The 16,784-nt window shown below is 37.1% G+C and overlaps 1 protein-coding gene across 6 annotated transcripts; it reads left to right on the forward strand.

The window, feature by feature from the left end:
- The first annotated feature begins 24 nt into the window (after positions 1-24).
- LOC126378192 (deubiquitinase DESI2) lies at positions 25-15,389 on the forward strand. Of its 6 annotated transcripts, none has more exons than XM_050026410.1 (7): positions 25-239; positions 4,603-4,730; positions 6,912-7,079; positions 8,383-8,524; positions 11,377-11,465; positions 11,642-11,724; positions 13,141-15,389. In XM_050026410.1, exons 2-6 carry the CDS (start codon positions 4,621-4,623, stop codon positions 11,718-11,720), a joined length of 588 nt encoding a protein of 195 aa, XP_049882367.1. In that variant the 5' UTR covers positions 25-239; positions 4,603-4,620; the 3' UTR covers positions 11,721-11,724; positions 13,141-15,389. The 6 variants fall into 6 exon arrangements, with proteins under 6 accessions (XP_049882367.1, XP_049882368.1, XP_049882364.1 ...); XM_050026411.1 differs by having other exon boundaries at positions 6,927-7,079; XM_050026407.1 differs by lacking the exon at positions 25-239 and adding an exon at positions 338-595.
- The last annotated feature ends 1,395 nt before the right edge of the window (positions 15,390-16,784 follow it).

The following is a 16,784-nucleotide window of genomic DNA, read 5'->3' on the forward strand; positions in this document are numbered from 1 at the left end:
ATGGCAGGCAGCTGCTAATGCTAAATGTCAAAAATGTCAAATTGGTCCAGTGGAGGATAATCACGTTGAATTTTGTCTGTTTTATTGTATTTTATAAAGATTTCAGTTAAGTTTGTTTGTAATTTAGATACCCGCTAAAAGGCTCTATCGAAATATTGGTCATGATGGGGCGAATTATTTAAATAAGCGACAAAATTCTATGGAAAACCAGTGCATATCACAAAGGCCAAATAAGACTTGTAAGTATGGGTTGTAATTGTTATTTTATGCTAGTTGTAGCGGCAGCGAGCTAGGTCACAGGCGTACGCCGTGTATGAACGCTACGAGCGATACGTCGTCGTTATTTTGCTAATGGTCTACACTTCATTTGCATACAATCATAAATTTTCTTTATGCCTGTTTAGATGACCTGTCGTTAATATGTCAATTCAGAGGATACTGTACAACACACTGATAACTGAACGATCACCCCGACGCTCGGGTGTATTTTGCTCTTAAAGCATTTATAGTATTTTAATCAAAAGTAGTTTTATTCCTGTATGTTTCATACTAGTGGGCCATGGAAACAACTTCACTTATAGACAGTGACAGTGAGGTATTTGGAAACACTCTTATTTAAAGTTTATCTTAAGATATATTTTTGTGTAGAATTATGAATATTGGCTGTTGAAGCATTAATATTTCAGTCCACAGTTAAGAAGTATGTATAGAAATGAAGAGAATATCATCTACTAAGTGCATGTGTCACAAGTACACGGAACCAAACGTGCCGTGCTCGAGCGACTGCTCGGCCCTTTTAGACACCTCGGAGAATTCCCAGGATTCTGGTTCAATACATACCTCCTACTTTGTAAGACTCAAAATGTTTCAGTAAAAAAACCCTGTGAAAACTAGAGCCAAATGTATATTGACCAATCCTACTAAGCATTATGTTATCTCTGGAGTATGTAGTATGAAATTCAAGTGTTAAAAATAAAATTTTATTCCATGATTCTTCTCCATGAAATTTTAGATTCCATAGTCACATTTAAATTAAAAAAAAACTATGTTTCAGCATGGTATGCATGTATATTTTATTTTCTTAGTTTACCCACATTATTCAAGTTCAAATTATCCTTTATTAGTGTTATACTGATTGCCTATTCACTTAGGATAATATCTTCCATCTCTTGTTTCCAGTTGAATCTTATATTTATATATATTTTGAAGTAATACATTTGGTCTAATCAATTCCATTGTAGAATATATATACTGTTTTTATCTGTGTTCTGATAAGCAGGAATTTAATTAAAATAGTAACAATACTTTGGCTTCAGTTTTCATAGTGTGTTGTAGTTAGTTCAGTCTTGTTGTGCACTTATTAGATTTCATGCACAATATCTGTGTACACTATAGAACACATTTCATTTTTTTTTATATTGCAGTCCTTTTTTAAATCAAATCTTGTCGTTATAACTAACAATTAAATAAGTACCTATAGTAATTACTGGAGCTAATTTTAAGCATAATAATAATATAATGCATTTTCAATAACTTGAAAAAAAAAACTATAAATTTTATAAAAAATTATAACCTAAGAAAAAAAAGTACTTCACTAGTTAAAATAATTATTTTATGTAATCTGCCTCTTGTAACTTTTTTACAAAAGTGGATAGTTTTAATAAAAAAAAAAACATTTAAGTAAATAAAATAAATATAACCCTTAGTTTAGTGGTAAAAACATTAGTCAGCAATAAAAAAAAATATTAGTCAATCAATACTTCTTTATTGCACATATAACATTTAGGTATTCACATTTTTTTATTAGTTATTGGTAACTTAATATTTTTATTATAGCTAGAAACTCTTATCCAGCCATACACAAAGTCATGTCAAAAAAATAAACCCTGTGCTCTGTATTATGGGTTCAAATATTATTCTAATATGTCTGCTATACCTATGTATTCAAAGATTTAAACACTGTTAACTCTATTAACAAAGCATCTGATTAATGAAAGCCAAATATAATATCTACGTCACATGACCTCAGGCAAAATTAGAGCGCGAATTTAAAATATTCGCAAAAAATAACCGCATTCTTAGTTAAATTTGACTTCCCAAAAATAATCTGAGCATTACATAGGTAGGTTACCTACCTAGTGTTAACAAAGAATCGTCTGCTAGCCCGCCTTAAAACGCCTGATAAAAAAGCATTTTTGTAGATTAATATGGATTAAAATCCTAGTGTGACCAGATTATTGACAACTCTGTAAATTAGTGGTTGGTCCTCGGTTTTATCTGCTCTTCAATAGTTTAGAGGGAGGGGACGCGGATCTAGATAAAATGGTCATAATTGCTGTCATTAAGTTGGACTGTCCTTGAAGAGGAGCAGTGTAGTACACGCCGCTACATTATGTAGTTGTTTCTTGAGGCGATCGATATATTCGCGCGGTTTTTGAAAGATTTGGATTAGTGCTTATCAATATGTAATGGCTTTGTGAAGTATAATAGATAATAAATGAAAAAGGCCAGAATACAGTGATGACTAAGTGATACGGATATTTCTTTGAATTTGTGATAGGTACTAGGTACCTATGTGTGTGACATAGTAGGTATTAAAAATGAAAAAGAAAATAAACATAACAGTCCCACCTAAAAAGGTAATTATTTTGGTTAGTTTATTCTACATAAAAAAATGTTACCTTTTTAAACATATTCATTAAAAAAAAATCTCGCGTGCAAAGTTTTTCCCGCGTACAAGGCTAATAAACAAAGCGAAGTGTATATATTAGTTTTATTATAATGTTTTCATTTGAATATTCATGAAATAGTCTTTCTGTAATAATATTTCGTACAGAAAATCCAATGTCATGATTTTCATAACTTTTAGATTTTCATAAATCTTTCAATTTCCTTAAGTTTTTCTAATAGTTATAAATACGTAGTTATCTCCGCGTAGTGCCGTAGTTATTCATAATTAATTTGTAAGATTTATTTACTTGCGTAAGTGGCAAATTGCCAGTCATTGGCAGACATCGTAGTTGAGTTAATATAATTAAGTTAATAGCACGTACTTGTTAGTTATTTACGCACAAACCTTAGTTTTTTGTAGTGTACTGTTAGTGGTGGTAGGGCTGCCAACTGAATTGTTGAAATTGTTCGTTACAAATTCAGAAACGAAAAGTATTCACATACGTAAGCACGTCCCAGTGCTTCGGCAGGCTGTAGCTACGTCTAGGGCCCTGTGCTGAGCAATTTTTTCGCGGCTATACAGGTTGTGAGAAGCTGCAGTAGGTTATGCAAAAATTGACGATTCACAGTGTAACTATGTAACCTATTGAATAAAGATATTTTTTAATTTGAGACTTTAAGCCTTAGGCCTCGGCTACTACCTTCAGAAGGACGTACATTGTTACGTGAGACCTGTCTCGGGCCTGTGGCAGCTTAATAATAGCCCTTACTGTTTGGTGGATTAGATCGTGTGTCCCATAAACTTAGTAGGTAACGAAGTCTTACGCAAGATATGGAATGAAACAGCATTCCCCGCCCCCGCGACACAGCTACCCCGCCGCTAGACAAACGTCGTACGGCTATTGGTTGGAGCCCTTGATATAATATAACTCGCGTCTTGCGCGGCGTGGTTGCTGTGGCGCGGGGGCTGTACAGTTGAGGTCGATCATTGATCTCACAACTCACATGATAGAAAAAGTTGATAACGAAGCCCTGTGTCCAGTAGAGGGACGTGTATACGCTGTTTATGTTTACCGGGCGAGACCCCTCAGCGCTCCCCATTTGTCCGGCCAAGTAGTTAATCCCATCTACAGCAAATCTACAATAAGTCACGTCAAAAAAAACTGTATGTTTGATGTTTAACATTTTATGGTTGGCAGCCCTATGTAGAAGGTTGTGGCTTTTCATTAAATTACAATTCACGTCATTCTCATGTAAATCATACGTTATAAAGTCAAATCAGTTCACTTTATAAGGAATGTATGACAATCCTTTACAATTTACGTCTACGTTGTCCAATGCGATGTATTTCTTTCTTTTTTTTTTGTAAATGTACTTATGTATGATACGAAATGTGCCATACAACGTATTTCTATGTAAATAAGTAATATTTTTAAATTGCGTTTGTACATTAATGCAAACGTGCCGGAGCATTGATATTTCCATATATGTATAGCAAGTTAGCGACACCTTAATTTAAGTAAAAATCAATACAATAAAGCTGTCACCCCACCGACAATGTTCCGTGCATTTCTATCAATCGTGCAATCTTTTCAAAATGTTTATCTTGTACTTATTTCACTTTGATTCCCAAACACAAGTATTACTATAATACTGGTTCCCGACTGACAAGTTCCGGGCGTTTCCGAAAGTCGTGCTGCCTATGTGAGAAAATATTTTTGTCACGTATCACTATTCGAAATAACAATAGTCTTACTATAAAGCTGGCTCCCCACTGACAATGTTCCTTGCGCACGAAACTAGTTTGATTTGGTCAGTATGTGATTAAAATATGAAATGAGGTAGAAATAAACATTCTTTTACCTTAGTTTTTTTTAATCACGTATCGACCCGATAGAAATAGTTTATTAATGTTCCTTGCATTTCCAACAGTCGTGCGGTGCGTGCACGATGTTTCCGTCGTGCATGTCGTTGTTGTCGCGGCGACAGGAGAACGCGCCGCCGCGGCCCGGACAGACGGCCGTCGTGCTCAACGTATACGACATGTATTGGACCAACTGGTTAGTACTTATAAATACATACAACTACCCTATGTTAAACCGTCGGTTACCAGTCCAAACACCTCCACCAGCCCAACACCTCCACCAGGCCAAAGACCTCCACCAGGCCAAATACCTCCACCAGCCCAAACACCTCCACCAGCCCAAACACCTCCACCAGCCCAAAGACCTCCATCAGTTCAAAGACCTCCATCACCCCCCAAACACCTCCACCAGCCCAACGACCTCTATCAGCCCAAACACCTTCACCAGCCCAAAAACCTCCATGAGCACAAATATCTCCACCAGCCCAAACACCTCCACCAGCCCAAAAACCTCCATGAGCACAAATACCTCCACCAGCCCAAAAACCTCCATGAGCACAAATACCTCCACCAGCCCAAACACCTCCACCAGCCCAAACACATCCACAGACCTCCATCATCCCAGACACCTCCACCAGTCCAAACCCTTCCAGAAGCCCAAAGACCTCATCAGCCCAAACACCTCCACCAGCCGAAAGACCTCCACCAGCCTAAACATCTCCATCAGGCCAAACACCTCCACCAGCCCAAACACCTCCACTAACCCACACTTAAGCATGATGGTATAGAATATTAATACATAACTTGTTCATTAGATATACCCGCAGTCAATTCTGGTTCAATTGACGGCGATAAATTAAATTAGCCGGCGTTTGAGCCACCTGCGTGCGATCAAGTGGGTTAATTCAGGATTCGGTCGTTGATCTCACAAAACATTATTACTTATGTAAATGTTACTGTAACATAACATAGCATCACGCCTTTATCCATAAAGGGCTTAGGCAGAGGGGTGTGGAGTAATGTGGTGTGAGGAGTGGGTGTAATAGGAGCGTAGAGGTTTAGAGAAGTGAGACAAAGGTACGATTCAAGTTGCATTCACTTTTAAATAGGTAATTAGAAAGAGTTTATTTTATTTATTTATTAAGTATACACAACAGGAAGGGTGTTAGTGACATCGTAACAAAAACCTTGAGGTATCATTCAGACCATGATTCTGAGTTAAAGAATTGAAAATAATTTAAAATATCTTGAATTATGCGACGGAAAATTCCACTTGATATTAACTCGGAACCATATTCAGAATCATCCCCCTCAGTATTCGTTACGATGCGACTAACACCCTGTATTACACAGACATAGGTTATAGGTTAGACATGTTCTAAGTAGGTTACAAGAGATCCAAAAAAAGAAAAAGAAGAAAAAAGAGATCTTCTTCGAAGGAAAAATATCCCAAATAGAGAAAACGTGTGTGTAGTGTGGCCACTCAGCCACAATCTGTAAGCAAAAACAACCGACGTCTCCACAAAGTATTCCAAATTTAAAATTCTAATAAAACAACCATAAACCAACCGACGACCAGTAACATAATATCACAGTACTTATGGTGAAAACCAATTAAGTGCCTTTTTGAAATCACATTCTGATGTGATGTTTTTATTTTTCTTTTTTTAAAACCTAGTTCTTTTTTAAATTAATTTCGATCCGGGTTTTTATCCTAACTTTGATCTGGATTGAAACTAGCGTATCTATTGCGAGGTTTTGTTAACAGAAATCACATCCGAATATGGTTTTAAAAAAACATGCTTACGTGGTTTTCAATATAAGGTGACGATATACGAGTATATTTCTCCGTTTCGTGCCACCAACAGAAAGTACAGCTTAATTCTTATAGTCCTTATCTGGTAAGGTACACGAGGAATATATTTTTCTCCGTTTCGTGCCACCAACAAAAAGTACAGCTTAATTCTAATAGTCCTTATCTGGTAAGGTACACGGGGAATATATTTTTCTCCGTTTCGTGCCACCAACCAAAAGTACAGCTTAATTCTAATAGTCCTTATCTGGTAAGGTACACGGGGAATATATTTTTCTCCGTTTCGTGCCACCAACAAAAAGTACAGCTTAATTCTAATAGTCCTTATCTGGTAAGGTACACGAGGAATATATTTTTCTCCGTTTCGTGCCACCAACAAAAAGTACAGCTTAATTCTAATAGTCCTTATCTGGTAAGGTACACGGGGAATATATTTTTCTCCGTTTCGTGCCACCAACAAAAAGTACAGCTTAATTCTAATAGTCCTTATCTGGTAAGGTACACGGGGAATATATTTTTCTCCGTTTCGTGCCACCAACCAAAAGTACAGCTTATTTCTAATAGTCCTCCTCTGGTAAGGTACACGGCGGGCGCGGGTGTGGGCGTGTTCCACAGCGGGGTGCAGGTGCACGGCTCGGAGTGGGCGTACGGGGGGCACCCCTACTCCTTCACTGGCGTCTTCGAGATCTCGCCCCGAGACTCGCGCGAGTTGGGAGACCAGTTCCGGTTCAGGTATTTTCATATTTTTTTTTAATGAATTCCCTTCTTTTTTAATATCAATCTTGGTTCTGACGAAGCCTGTGGTGGATTTACATTCTGTTTTTTTATTATTTATATTTTTTAGTATTATTTGATTAACTGGATTGTCCTCTTTTAAATCTATTTTACTGAGCTTTCACTAACACAGTTGGCTCGACCATTGTAGACGGCGATACGGCTCACCACCTATCACGTTGGTTTAACAGAAAGCTCGGCGAGGTGTGGGTACTTAGTTCCTCTTGCGATGGACGTGCCTCTGACTACCCCATTGGGATATAGTTCTATTTTTTTAAGTTAAACTGTATTTAACCTGCAAAGCTAATTTCGTCATACATAAGTTGTATGTCGAATATCGCTAGCAGGTAGAGCAAAGTTTCGTATTTACTCTTGTACTTTCTGTAGAGTATGAGATCGCAAGCGGCATGACAGTTTTCATTTCAACATAGATTTGAGTTTAAAAAAAAATGAGCTTGTTTGAGGCCACATTGAATCAATTCACATTGCGCACTTTTATATGCGCAAATGTCATCTGCAATATTGCTTTTTAGATCAGCCCAACTGGAATATAGTCGTCAGCTTTATTTTAATGCTCTCTTTTTGTACTCCTGATAATGCTGCGGGTTCAAATCCCGGCCCAGACTTTTTAGATTTAATTTTGTTTTTAATAATAATAATAATATACTTTATTGCACTTAACAACTAGTTACATCACAAACAAGAAATGGACGTTTACAAGGGTGGACTTATCTCTAAGAGAGATCTCTTCCAGCCAACCCAAAGGTAGTATTAGAGTAACTGCGGAAGAATAAAAAGAGGTGCAATATATTAAATACATTATAATAATTATATCTACATATAAAACCGTTTAAAAATATATATATACACAAACATATGCCTAAACCTCTATAAATATATACACATATAAAATACATGTTTAAATATATGTTTTTGTGACACCTGTAAATGCTTAGCTGTGTGATTTATCGAGGGTACCTATCTTTTAAGTAACTTAAGTTGGTTTCAGTTAAGCGCCTTGTTTATTGCATCTATCTCTCTCTCTCCGTTGCATTCCCACATGACGGTAAGGTCTGCCTTTCGCGTCTTTTTTATTGTATAAATTTTAAAAATAATTATTTTTTTATTTAGGTACACATACAGCAATACATATGAAACTTTTACAGACAGACTTTGTATATATGTTTGCCAATTACATGTTTACAGAGTATTTACTTACCGTAAATGAAAACAAACAAACTATATTACCGAATAATTGCAGACAAAGCGTGCACATCGGCTACACAGACTTCAGCGAGGAGGAGGTGCGGCGGCTGGTGGCGGAACTGGGCAAGCAGTTCCGCGGCGACCGCTACCACCTCATGAACAACAACTGCAACCACTTCTCCTCGGCCTTCTGTCAGGTACGCACACAAAATAGTGCCATCCCTCATGTCGCCAACTCTTCTGGCTGGTCTCCGGCCTGTCATGGAATTACATTTTTGTTTTATGAAATGAAATGTCTTTATTAATTAAAACAGAGTTACAATATTATTTTACATGATGATGACTCCTTTTAGACTACAAAGTACGTTGTACCCGGTGAGAGCCTTCAGCGCTCCCCATTTGTCCGGCCAAGTAGTTAATGCCATCTGCGGCAAATCTACAATAAGTCACGTCAAAAAAAAAAGACTACAAAGTCTGTGTTAGGAGGCATCGCTCTTCACTCCCAGTTACATCTAATAATCTGAGTGGCATAGTTTTATTTTTACATTTTATTTAAAAAGTGTATTTTTATCTTACACATACATAAACTCACGCCCGTAATCCCTAATGGGGTGGGCAGAGCCACAAGTAATCAAAGACAACTTGCATCCACTGTTGATACGATGTCGTAAGCTGGTATAGCTGGATGGTATTTTTATCTTATCTAATTACTACTGTGTGTGTGTGTGTGTGTGTGTGTGTGTGCGCGTGCGTGCGTGCGTGTGTGTGTGTTTATTCGTTTTTTGTTCTGTTGTTGGCATTAACCGGCCGGTTACTTGGCCGGACTGCACGAATCAACACCATTTGTCTAATAAGAAAAAGACTCCCTTTAATCTTAAAATAGTACTAGGTCAGTTCATCATATGATAAACGCTAGGGATCCCTAGCGTTATCCCGTGTCCAAAGGGTCCGCTTACCTAACCAGAGGGCTTAGCACCGTAAGCACGCGACTCTTTCTCGCCGCGACAGAGATCATCTGTCTCTTTTTGTGCAGTACTGCGAGAGAGTGACGGGTGACGTATGTCGAGGCGAGAAAGAGTCGCGCGCTTACGGTGGTAAGCCCGCTGAAGCTTTGACAGGTCTGGTTTTTTACAGAAGCGGCAGCCTGTCTGACCTTTCAATTACACATTAGGTCACATACCTGCGAAACGCATTTCCTCACGACGTTTTCGTTCACTGCTGAGCTCGTAATAATCACTTACGATTATTTTCTTACATTGCATTTAATTATATGAACCACTGTTCATGAGAGCTAACATATTCCGGTTTTTCTCCGTGAGAAGTGATCAGAACAATAATAATTATCGTGTGTTGATTGTGTTCAATTATGTTTAATAGCAGTCGATGTGCGCGTGCGATGGTATTTTATCTAGATGCGCTTGAGTAGATGGTTTACCTATGGGATTATACTATGGGGTAATAGTACCGAAGCACCTGCTCTATTTACTCTGCAGAAAAAACTAATCAGAATCCTAAAAAATCTAAAACAAACGGATAGCTGTCGACCGCACTTCCGGTATCATAAAATTTTTACGCTTATATTGCAAATTTGTAAATTTGTTCGCAAATACCAAAACCTTTTCACACGTCGCCAAGACCTCCCAGTAAAATACACATTGCGTCATAGAAATAGATTAAATATACCAAAATCTAGACTGGTTCTACACTCTTCTAGCCCATACGTTATGGCCATCAAAATTTATAATAAATTGCCAAACGGTTTAAAGGAAGAAACTGCCGATACAATATTTATTAAAAAACTAAAAGAAATCCTAATTAATAAATGCTACTATAGTATTAATGAATATTTTAATGATTCAGATTTAAACATTTAAAAGCCTCCTTCTCTCTTGTTTTTTCTTTTGTTGTGCCCGAAAGGGTCTGTGATGTGAGACTCAAATGTAACTGACCAACTTGTACACCATCATAGTATGCAAATAAAGAATATTGGATATTGAAAGAGTTGTGACCGTTCCTGGGAATGTCCCCGTTGTATCATCATCAGCCCATTAACGTCCCCACTGCTGGGGCACGGGCCTTCCCTATGGATGGATAGGTTCACCTCTGTGTTTCAAGAGTGTATAAATTATATTTTACAGTATATAGATTTATTGTAAACTAGATTGGGATAACCACCACACATTAACATACACTGGTACTACATAGTTTTTGGACACCCGGGGAATGCGATTACAATTATTTATAGTTAATTTAAATAACATACCATAACTTCACGACTATATCTCAAAGTCAAAGTCAAAGTATTTATTGCACACCATATGGTAAACAGTTGTTAGAAATATTATAGTATCACATATGGACCCGGGTGGGTATAGCAAAAACAATCAAAAATATTAAGAAATTACATTAGGACAGAAATAAAAAAAAAAATAAAAAAAAACAATCAAATCAATCAATCGGGTTAGTCAGTGTTACATCCATCATAAGGTGAACTAAGTACCCACACCTCACCGATGTTTCTATTAGACCAACATGATAGGTGGTGAGCTGTCGTCGTATATAATTATACATCCCCCTATTATATTTTTACATTATTGAGGTTTGTCCGAAATAAACGCTTTTATTATGATTACTGAATGTATTGAGGAGCTCGGTGGCGCAGCCTCGGTCTGCGATTGTTGAAGTTAAGCAACTTTCGCGAAGGCCGGCCATAGGATGGGTCACCACAAAAAAAAGTTTTCATCTCGAGCTCCTCCGTGCTTCGGAAGACACGTTAAGCCGTTGCTCCCGGCTGCATTAGCAGTAGTTAATAACCATCAATCCGCACTGGGCCCGCGTGATGGTTTAAGGCCCGTTCTTCTTCTTTGCGAGTCGATGGCGATCGATACTAAATTTTTGCTGACCAATAATTGGCCACGCTTACGGCATTGTCAGTGGCTTCGTAAAGGTCTAAGGCCCGTTCTCCCTACCCATCCATAGGGAAGGCCCGTGCCCCAGCAGTGGGGACGTTAATGGGCTGATGATGATGATGCGTGTAATATTGTTGCAGGCGCTGTGTTCGCGCGACATCCCCGCGTGGGTGAACCGGCTGGCGTACGTCAGCTCCTGCGTGCCCTTCCTGCAGCGCTGCCTGCCCAAGTGAGTACCAGCATATCCGAACACCGGCTAAACCCAGCTCAGCCGCTGGTAGGGAGCGGAGAATTCTATACAGTGTGTTAATGACACCGTACTGAAAACTTTGAGGCATAATCCAGACCGTGATTCTCAGTTGATCGTTAAGATGTCACTAACACCCTGTGTGTGTTTGTGCGCAGAGAGTGGCTGACCCCGGCGGCGCTGCGGCAGTCCCTAGAAGCACACTCGCGATCCTCCACGCCGCAGACGCCGCAATAGCATCGTAAGTACACTATCTCAGATCAATTTTTTATTTATTTAATAAACACACGTAACAGGTTACAGACACAAATGGGTGAATATCAAAATGTGTCAAGTTTGGTGGCGAACTGTCATATAATTTTTTCGTGAAAAATTGGGAATTGAAAAATTCCTTTTTCATGTCGGAACCGAGGATCCTTTTGGATCTTTTTCATGTACCCAATTGTTCACGAAAAAATAATATGAAATTTCGCCACCAAACTTGAAATTTTGAGATTCACCCAAATCTTATGAAATAATACACTTTTTGAGGTTCAGACTGTAACCTAACTAAACGTATGCAAGTTATACAATACTATGGTGAGAAAACACGACGCAAATTAAAAGATATTACAATAAAATATACTTAGCTCCGCAACAACATGGTAACAATCATTCATGGATCTACGGCCAAATCTTCAGGTGATCATTATGTTTCTAACAAGAAAACGAATGAAGGCCGGAAAATTATTATTAAAAATATCAATATCCTTGTCATTAACGACAAGGTAGAATAGAAATAGTTTATTATGAAAGGACGCCACACACAAAAAGAAAGACAACAATATCATATCTTATTTCCACTAAAACAATTACAAAAAAGCAAGAAGGATGTTAGTCGAAATGATCATAAGGTGGTGGTGGACGTCCTGAGATAAAAGGGCCTCACTCAGCACAAGTCGCGGCGCGAACCACGACGCTGATATTATGTGGACCCTATTGGGTCGTTGTACTGACGACCGATACGGGTGATAGGGTTGTAAAAGGAGGTGTTATTACGATACAATTGTATACAGGAACTGCCGTGCTGAAGCTGCAGTAGTTTTAAGCGGATGACATATTCGTTATGTAAAAATTGACGATTCAAAGTGTAACTATGTTACCTACTGAATAAAGATATTTTTGAATTTGAATTTGCGCACGCGTTCCCCTCTGCTGAAGTACATGAACGATCGGTTCTGCATTGCACGGTCAAACTTTTCAAGTTGTACTGTATTAAATATAAAAATGTACTTTGCATTTGTTTATAATAAATTAAAAAAAAATATCCGGTGATGTGTCGTTCCTGGGAATTTTCCCATAGTGGGAATATTCCCGGCAGTAAAGAGGCTCAAAACTTATGTAAAAAGAACTTTATCTTACCTTTAGGCAGATAAGACTAGAGTAAAAGAAAGTACAATCTGAAAAGAGAAGCAGTCAGTGTCCTTACTATTAAAAGAGTTTTTACAACGGTAACATTCCCACTTTGGAAACATTCCCCACATCACTGACCACGACACTAAAGACCTAATCTCGGAATGATGTGGGTAGTCAACCTTGTCTATGAAAGAATTTCGATAATAAAAAAATATGCTATTATAATAAAAAAATATTTTAAAAAAGCTATTTTTTTTTTCAGAAGACTGCCTGCGTGTGCGCAGTTAAGACCCGAGCAGTGTTGTGCGAACTTACTAAATAGGTCTAACTTAGGTAAGGTTTGGCGCATTGTCGACCCAACACTATGTACTAAAATTAGTGAAACTGCGAATTTTTACCTTAATTTTAAAGTAAGTATAAAATAAAAGAACAGCTTATGAAATGTCCCAGTTTTTTACGAATTAATATTTAACATAAACCGCCAATATATGTCGCACCGCTGGACTAAGAACTCCTTAATCAACAGGGGATATCAAGTATACTACTTAATTTGCTTTCTACAGGTTTTTTAACCCATCTAAATATCTAGACATATTTTAAAAAGCTGACAAATTGGTGCTAATTCCTGTAGACATCATCTAATTTTTATTTTAAGTTATACCTCTCATTTTCTTATCCGTCGAAAAGCAAAGGGACGGGTAATCGACGGGCATAAAATGGAACACACGACAATTTTAAGTTAGAATTAAGTTGACAGCACACGTCAAACGGTTTGCATACCAGCGAGATGCCTATTTGATTCATCCGGGTTATTCATTCATTTTAAAATTAACAGCTGTCAATTATCCGTCCCTTTCCTTTTCGGCGGATAAGAAAATGATAGATATAACTTAAAATAAAATTAGTTGGTGTCTGCAGGAATCGGGGCTACTATAGCTGTAATCTTTGTTCAATTGAAAAATACTTTATTTTCTAACAAGTGCATAAAAAAATGTATACTAATGTCCGTATAGATAAACCTAACAAAATTTTACATAAGTATTATGACAACATTGGTAGCGATTCTGCATTGTAATTGGTTGATCGATTGCTGGTGTTGCCATTTGTGACTGATATTACGTCTTTTGCTCAAAGTTTTGGTATGTTGCAAAAATACTGTTTCAATAGTTTAGTTCATTAAAATCCAAAATAAAATTAAGCTTTCCGATTGGGTGTTTTATATTCGCGATTTCACTAAATCATGTACAATAAAGTCGTTTTATATAAGAATATTTGTATTGATAAGGTTGATAGGTAAAATTATAAAATTTAATGTAACTCATGTTAACTTATAACTAAAGTCTGTAATAATATTCGACAGCTAAACCAGTCTCATTTCATAAAATTGCTAATCCTGTATCAGCTGGTTTCATTTTTTACCAGTGTTGCTAGGATAAATATTGTTTATTTCTTAGTAATTTTATGAAATTAGATCATATTGTTCTGTAAATACCTAAAATATAAATACATCCCGTCTAATGTTGGATTTGTATAAAATATAATAACTTAAATTTTGATTAGGAAAATTAATTTTTTTTTTTTAATGTTACGAAGATCAGAATGGAGTAATTCAAGTGCCAGTTTTTCTTTTCTTTTTTTATACCAGGGATATGGAACCAAGCTAATGCTAATAAATATTGAATAAAAAATGAAATTTTCTAGAATAATATTGGTCATAAATACGTAGATTTAGCTGTCCGTCCTTTGAAACTCTCTTATTAGACGTACTGTTGGCTTGTCTGTCTGTTGTGTGGATAATGAGACGAATTTCAGTACCTACTTTAAATTCACTAAAAATATTCACAACATTAATTTGATATACCAAAAATAATTTATTTTCATCTTAAATTAATTTTTTGAGCCTTAACTGGCAACATTGTTCGGAATCGTGACTGTGCTTGCGATTACAATCAGAGTTGCCCTTGTTTTCAATATTAACTCATGTCTAAGAGGTGAGTTATTTATTTTAACTTTCATCTCTTAGACATAATACAGGGTGTTAGTGACATCGTAACGAATACTGAGGGAGATGTTTCAGACCATGATTCTGAGTTGATATCAAGTGGAATTTTTCGTCGCAATTTTTTTTATAATTAATCATCATTTTCAGTTCTATACTTTTGCGACGGAAAACCCACTTGATATCAACTCAAAGTTTTCGTTACGATGTCACTGACACCCTGTATAATATAAAATAAGCTCACAACTATATCCAAAATGGGGTAGTCAGAGGTACATCCATAGCAAGATGAACTAAGTACCCACACCTCACCGATCTTTCTGTTAAACCCACATCTTATCTCTAAGAAAGTGTGAATAATACAAAGTGCCATGGTTAGTCGTGGAAATATTACAAAAAAGTTAATGTATATTTAACCTTGTTATAACTATAAACTTAATGAAATGTGTGAAATTAAACGAAAATGTTATGTTAGAATAAAACTGATATACAAACTAGTATTTAAAACAAAACTTATGAATCTAACTACTTACTATGCCTGAGCGAGAATAGCCAACAAAAAATGAAATTACTGTAAAATATTTACATAGGTATTGTTTGGAATCGTTTCACCGTCAATACTGCTTTTATTAATAACATAAGCTCACGACTACATCCCCATTGGGGTAGTCAGATGTATATCCATCGCAAGATGAACTAAGGGCGATTAATAAACTCTCTAGCCATAGAGGCGGCCAATCAGCTCGCGACACCTCAGGACCCCGATACCGACCCCGCCGGCGTGGTCAATGATTTCCCTCAATCAGCGCTTATCGCTATCGACCCACTAGGGTCAATTAATTCTTTCGAATATTTATCCTCTCAGACGACGCCCTGAGCCGAGGTTCGCGCCCAACTGGGCACCCTCGGGCCTGTTGTCTTAAACGTTGTATCGGGTGCCTTCAGCGCTCCCCATTTGTCCTACATTAATAATTACAATAGGTCACGTCAAAAAAATAAAAAATAAACTAATCTCAGTTGAGACTGCCCTCAAAATCATGCTCAAGTCTCTGTTTTTATATAAGAACTGTCACATGATCTTGAGGGCGGTCTTGAAGCTGAGATTAGTTTATTAATACCACCCTAAGTACCCACACCTCACCGATCTTTCTGTTAGACCAACGTGATAGGTGGTGTCGCCGTCTATAATGGTCGAGTCTAGTGGGTTAGTGACAACTGCACTTAAGATTTAACATAATAACTCATTGGTGCAAGTCCGGTTTAAGGATTCGAACTGGCGCTCCCCGATTGAGAAGCAAGCACGTGAACCACAAGACTTGTGCACACAGTGACTTGTGCTTTTTAAATGGTAATATTATTTGCATTACCGAAGTGTCTTTCAGAAATTTTGTATTGTTTATTCTTATTTTATAATTATGATAAATACACTTCTCATCAAAAAAATCGAAACACTTCCGTTTTCATTGTTTCTGTCCGAATTTAACACAAAAAAGAATTCATACGATGAAAAAAAATACATAAATGTATAGCTGGCAGTTTGGCCATTACAGTAATAAGCGAAAATTCTAAATTCAAAATTAGAATTTCATTTGTTTATCTTATAAACGAAATGAATCACTGTTTTGAGACAAATGTGTGTTTAGGGTTGGAGTACATTTAGCGTTTAAAAACTAAAAATTGGCGCCTATCCTTAAACTTTTTGTTTTTTATTTCAATACTGTGACTTTGGGACGTCTGAAAAAAGGTTTTTTTTCTAAAACGTATGGATACTTCGCCCACAGAAGCCGCCCAAGTTGTGGCATTGCTGGATTCTGGCCTTAGTCAGCGTGTTGTGGCTGCAAGACTGCATCTAAGCCTGTCATCTGTTCATAGAGTCTATAAACGTTATCGGGAGACTGGTTTGTTCA

Source organism: Pectinophora gossypiella, chromosome 25 (assembly GCF_024362695.1).
Source record: "Pectinophora gossypiella chromosome 25, ilPecGoss1.1, whole genome shotgun sequence".
Taxonomy (NCBI): Eukaryota; Metazoa; Arthropoda; class Insecta; order Lepidoptera; family Gelechiidae; genus Pectinophora; species Pectinophora gossypiella.